This window comes from Aulonocara sp. 'chitande type north' Nkhata Bay, linkage group LG22, assembly GCF_057382095.1.
Source record: "Aulonocara sp. 'chitande type north' Nkhata Bay isolate Kocher_YH1m ecotype deep benthic linkage group LG22, A_spYH_male_GT1.1, whole genome shotgun sequence".
Classification (NCBI taxonomy): domain Eukaryota; kingdom Metazoa; phylum Chordata; class Actinopteri; order Cichliformes; family Cichlidae; genus Aulonocara; species Aulonocara sp. 'chitande type north' Nkhata Bay.
In genome coordinates this window covers 6,190,841-6,197,163 of record NC_141364.1, presented here as the reverse complement: position 1 = coordinate 6,197,163, position 6,323 = coordinate 6,190,841, and the positions used below count along the sequence as shown (strand labels likewise).

The 6,323-nt window shown below is 39.3% G+C and overlaps 1 protein-coding gene across 1 annotated transcript; it reads right to left on the bottom strand.

Annotated features, from left to right (window-relative positions):
- Positions 1–2,564: 2,564 nt before the first annotated feature.
- Positions 2,565–4,773, bottom strand: LOC147303332 (formyl peptide receptor 2-like). Its single transcript, XM_086280283.1, has 2 exons — positions 4,594–4,773; positions 2,565–3,377 (listed from the first exon to the last, which is right to left on the bottom strand). Exons 1-2 carry the CDS (start codon positions 4,771–4,773, stop codon positions 2,565–2,567), a joined length of 993 nt encoding a protein of 330 aa, XP_086136409.1.
- Between the last annotated feature and the right edge of the window lie 1,550 nt (positions 4,774–6,323).

The following is a 6,323-nucleotide window of genomic DNA, read 5'->3' as shown; positions in this document are numbered from 1 at the left end:
GTGTTAAAATTGAAATGGTTAAGATCCTTAAGAACAAACATTCCTTTTGATATGTTAATCTCAATGTGATGATTGATAAAATGGGTGGAAGAGAATTTTAAGTTGTGACTTTGATTGCAGTTCATTACCTGTTAAAAATCAGTGTACATGGATGACTGAAGATCCAGAGGGATTTGGGCTGTAGCTGATTTTATGGATGAGAAAGGGGTCTTATTAAAACAGACGTTCTGTGAGAAGTTTGACGTAAGATGCACTGCTAAGAGTTATAAAACACTAACAAAAGCCATCCCAGTCCCTTTGAGATCAATGATTAAATTTCTCCTAGATTGGGACAGCTCTGCATAGCTGGAGACCTTGACTTGTGACAGCAGGTTTACAAACAAAGCGATCAGAAATATTTTGATAAACGAAATCTGTCCCAACCCAGTTAAAAGAAATTATACTCTAAAAGAATTTGAGGCCATTGAGGTTAAGATTTAGCCAACTAATGAATTCCTAAGACTTGTTTTTTCTTTCATTCTTTTGTTATTCCTCTTGCTTTTTTAAATCTCTCTTTTTCTGTTGTTGTAATGCTCAGCCGTATACATTTATATGCATGGATAACTAATATGGTCTCATATTTTTATATTATTGTTGACAAATAAAGTTAATTTAAAAAGAAAAAATGTGCTAACAAGGAGGAGGCAGAGTTTATGACCTATACTGCAGCCAGACACCAGGGGGCGTCAGAGACGTTTTGGCTTCATTTTTGGGGAGCTGTCAGGTCGTCCATGTTTTCTGCAGTCGTTGGTTGTAACAGGACGTGATACTATACTGCAGAGAGAGCCAACACCAAGTGAGAGCACCCAAGAGCACCTGGCTGCAGCCACCCAAAGGAGGAACTGATGCAAATATCCACGAAGTATATACAAACTCACCATCTTTGTTTGTTTATTCATTCAGTACATATTTGATATCCAGTAATTAAGTTGTAGGCAAAGACATTTTCATAATTATTTGATGCAAACAACTACAGCAGTTTCCTGATGAAAATTATTATAAAGGGTTCATTTCTATATGAAAATTGTCTCTAGATGACACCATGGAAAATAATGTATCTATGTTCACAGTATGTTGTTATTTATTGGATCGTCGTCAACCACATCTAGTGGTTGGCAGAATTAGATCTCAGATCTTATCGTCCTACTGATATAAATATAATGCTATAGAAAGAAAAAAAAAACCCTCCTCAACAGAGTAAAACCTGCTATTTCCTGTCAGGCTGCTGATCATTAGCTTGTTTGCTTTTAATAAAACATATTTACAGCCTCGTATTTAAAAAAACGTTGTGTTTACTTAAGCCATTTTTAATGATCATAATAACTGCAAAAAAAGTGGATTTGTTTCCCCTGTAACTCACTCATCTAAACTACACTGACACTTACATTTAGGGGTGTGCCAAATGACAGGCAGATGCTGACATGTTGTGACCACTGAGTCATTTTTCTCAGTTATCTGGATTTCTAAACCATATTTATGATTTTGTTACTTTTTGACATTAACCTGTCCAGTTAGATTTGATATGTCAGTCCATGGGTAGTTTGGCCAAGAGTATCATGACATACGCTTTTCAAAACATTTAAAGGAACACTTTCAAAACATCTCAACGGTATCAACTCTTATATTCTTCGGGAACTCCCTGCATACTCTCGCACGATGAGGGGCCTTGTTCCCTGGGAGGAATCCAGGACCTACTGCATCTGTGTAGGGTCTGCCAGGGTCCATGGATTTCAGCCCGATACCTAATGACAGTCAGGGTGTTGCTGCCTACCCTGTGGAGTGCTGTGCATTCCTCTATGGATATGCCTCCCCAAACCATCATTGACCCACCACCAAACCAATCATACTGAATGTTCTCCATAGCTTCTCCAACCCTTTCATGTCTGTTGTATCTGCTCAGGGTAAACCTGCTTTCATCCATGAAAAGGACAGGGAGCCAGTTGGTGAACCCATCAATTCTGGTATCAACCCCAGGTCTACCATTAGTGACACAGACACTAGCTAAGTGAAAACTAGTAAAAAACTGTCAGAAAAAGATTAAGAAGTGAAAAGTGTCAGTGGCCCCCACCTGCAAAATCATTCCAGTTTTGGAAGTTGTCTAATTGATGCCACTGTAGTGCACCTGCTGTTAATTTTATTATCACTAAAGCAGCTGGAACTGATTAACAGTCACTTCTGCTACTTAACTGAACAGATCAATATCCCTAAACTGACCCGATGCTAGCTATGATTAAAGTTTTCCTTTAATTTTTGAGTAGTGAAGACTGCATATACTATGTACTATATATAATATATCATGATGAAATACATCTTGATTTACTGTAGGGATGTCAGAATTTATTAATGTCACCCTTGGCTAACTAAAAGCACAGATGAGGAAGGTTAGGTGGAACCTCACATGCCTGTTTTGTTGAGCTTGAATAAATACTATCAAATACTAGCGTCACGATCACTGGCAGAAACCACACCCACTCTCTCTTTTTTGCCCCCACAACATTAATGTGTTCCAACTTACAACTTAAATCCTAAGAGTGATCAGTGGACTGAGTAGTCTGGCCTTCCATTTCATCTGCCAAAGCTCTTCTATAAACTCTTGTCACACTCTGTTTAAATCCCTCATTCATTTTTAGACCCATGCAAAAATACAACAGTGGGTTCATACAGCTGTTAAAGTAGGCAACACCCTTTGCTACAGGGTACCAGATTTTCACCACTGCTTTTTCATTGTCCACCATCTTCACCAGTAAGAGGCAGTGGTATGGCGCCCAGCACAGGAAAAAGGCAATGACCAAACATGCTATGATACGCAAGGGGCGGGACTTCCCTGACAGGCGGGTGCGTCGGATGCCTACTCCAGCCAGGATGTAACAGACGAGAATCACTATGAAGGGTAATATGAAGCCGCACAGGAAGTGGATGGAGTAGAGAGCTACTTTGGTGCTATTGTACCCCTCTGGATTCTCTATTGGGTCCACAGAACACCAACTCAAGTTTTTTTTGTCCATGTACATTTGACAATTAATGACATAGGGAATGCTGAAAAGAATCGCCACGATCCAGACGCAGACTGCCACCACCCTCGCTGCCCACATGGTGCGTCGCCGCTTTGTGAAGACGGGCTGCCAGATGCAGAGCACTCGATCCAGACTGATCACAGCCAGCAGGAAGACAGAGCAGAACTTGTTGGTGTATTTGAAGAAGCCATAGAACTTGCAGACGAAGAGGCCAAAAGGCCAGTGGTCAAAGAAGAGCATCTGAGCGAGGGAGAAAACCCATGTGCAGCAGAAGATCAGGTCTGCTATCGCCAGGTTCACCAGCCACACGTTGGTGACTGTCAGCTAAGCAGGACGAAAATAAAACAAGATGGATAAAAAAGAGGAAGAAAGTGAAAGACATTAATTAGGTGGTAAATTTCATTGTAAGCAAACCTGTTATATTGTCAAATATATACAAAATACGAATTGTGATTGAGCGTTATTGAAATGCTACTCTAAAGAGAAAATTAAGTTCAGTTATGGCCGTTGAATAAAAAAAATAAAAAAATAATAAGGATTTGAAGGTCTTTAAAGTCCTATAATGACTTCCAGGTGACGATACGGAGAACAGATGATGAATGTGATGGGTAATCTTGCTGCAGGCCCTGCTGTTAAGTAATCCAATGATTTCTTTTTTTTTTTTTGCAGCTTTTTTGTTTTTCTCTTTGAAGGCTGTTTTGTCTGCTGTTGTATAGTTTCCATATCAAGATCTTATCCAGTATAATCGAATGTTTGCTACTGAGGAGTGCTTAAAAGTCTTAGTTTTGGAAAAGGGCAGACTTTTCTTAGTGATCTGAGAAAGTAAAGTCTCAGTTGAATCTTTTTTTACTAGTGCCACTCAGTTAACAGTCTATTTAAGATCATCACTGACACATTTCGGAACCTAAAGCTATAAACTCCCATCACTTCCTCTCCTGCTACTTTTAGTGTCTGGGGCTTCCTCTGATGATGTCTGAAATCTATGATAAGCTTTTTGTCTTCTTGATATTTAGTGTTAGATGAAGTCAGTTGTGCACTTTATCCCTATAGGCAGTCTTGTTATCTGCTGATTTAACTATACTTGTGAGGTAATCAGAAGTACATGAATAAGTCTGGAGGTAGTATAATATTGTATATTTAACACAGACTTTAAGCAATCATGGCCATTCAATTGGCTGATAACATTCTATCAGTTTCCATTCATCAATCTTGTAACTAATTAATTTACTTTCCCAAAGCTATTATCAAATCTATCTATACCATCCAAGAAGTCTGTCAAGAGTTGGATTTCCTTGTCTGCTGAAAAGTTTAGAATTTTTTTATTTTATTTTAAGCTCAGTGACATTTGATAAACATTCAAGCCTTACAAGTTATGTACCCATTGATTTTAGATTTTTTAACCGATTGCGGCTTTCCTGGGTAGATGTTGTGAAAGTATATTTCCTGTTCAAAGAAGCTGCCTTTTAGGGTGTTATAAAATATTGTACAGAAACATTTCAAACTCAGAAGGTATTTGAAACTGATTATGCAATATATCTACCTTAAGTTTGAATCCAGCCACCCAGATCACCACAGAGTTCCCCGTGATGCCAAGTACAACGGTCAGTGTGTACAGGATGCTGCTGAATTTTTTCATCATGGCATCAATATCCACCACAGTTGCCTGGGCCTCCTCAGAAGGCTTGAGTCCCAGGGTGAGCAGAGAGGCATTGGGAAACATTTTTTGTCTGGGAAAGAGAGAACAGAAGAATTTTACGCTATCATGTAACTCCTAACCTAACAGACGGTGATTAAGAAAATGTAAGATTATATCACATGTTGCTCTACGTTATCATACTCCCTAACACTATTTTAAAATGAAATTGTCTAAAACCTAAAAGAAGGGGAAAACTGCAGGTAAACAAAGCAGAAGATTCTTTTTACAGAGATCATTTTAGGGAATCCCAAATACAATTTGTGCAATCAGAAGTTGTTATGAATTTATGTTGTTAAAGTCAGAATAGGATTTTTGCCTCACATCAGCTGCCTTCATGTTGTGCATTTGGGTCCTCCTCACAAAGTTCAGCATAAAACATGGATAAGTGTGAAATGTTTCTTCTTCACCCATTTTTTGTTCAGTCAGTGTGTTTATGCACCACTTTGCATTTAATTATTTATTATTTTTCATCTCTGTCTCTCTCATAGTGTTTTTTTTGTCCTACAATCCTTCCCTCAATCCCAGTTTGTCAGAACTGACTCCCGTCCATGAGCTTGGTGGTGCTGAGGTTTCTCCCTGTTAAAAGGGAGTTTTTTTCTTTCCATTTTTTTTTCTCTGTATTATTGTAGGTTCATCACCTTACATATTAGGTCCCTTGTTGACAGTTGTTGTCATTTGGCAGTAATCAACTTAGGACTTAGCAGCTCACTGTGCACCTGGATATTGGACTTCCCGAGCAACAGACCCAGAACGTCAGGATGGGAGAGCACACTTCTTCCACCTTCTTTCTGAACATCCCACAGGGGTGTGTCCTCAGCCCTTTTTCATGCTCACTTTTCACCCATGACTGTTGTGTAATCCGCACTAGTAACACTATTATAATGTTTGCTGACAACACCACCATCATAGGGCTGATCGACAACATGAATGATTCAGCCTACAGAGAGGAGATTCAGCATCTGAAGCAATGGTGTGAAGACAACAACCTGCAACTGAACACAGCCAAGACCAAGGAGATGGTAAATGACATCAGGAGAACAAAGCAATGGGAGCACTCCACTCTCTACATCGATGGAGAGGAAGTAGAAAGCGTAGAAAGCTTTAGTTCCTTGGCCTTCACATCTCGACCAGCCTTACCTGGTCCACAAACATTTCTCACAAGGTAGGAAAAGCACAATAAAGGATGTACTCCCTCAGGAAGCTGCATCAAGCCCAATTACCCCAGAAACTGCTAATTAACTTCTACGGCTCCATCATTGAGAGCCTTCTAGCCTACTGGTGCAATTGGCATTTCACCAACACCCCTCAGAGACATCTTTACTGGCAGACTTCAGCAGGAAGCCAGTATTATCATCAAAGACCCCTCAATTAGCTTTTTTACAACTATTTTTTCAAGAATTCTTTTAGATAAAAGGAAGGTTGGAGATTGGTTTATAAAGACAGATGGGCCAACTAATGGCTTTTTACATATCGGTTTAATTACTGATACATTGAATGCCTTTGGTGCATAGCTCATTAATAGAGATAGATTTCGCATATCTATGATCAAAACATTAATGGTAGGACTTTCTTGA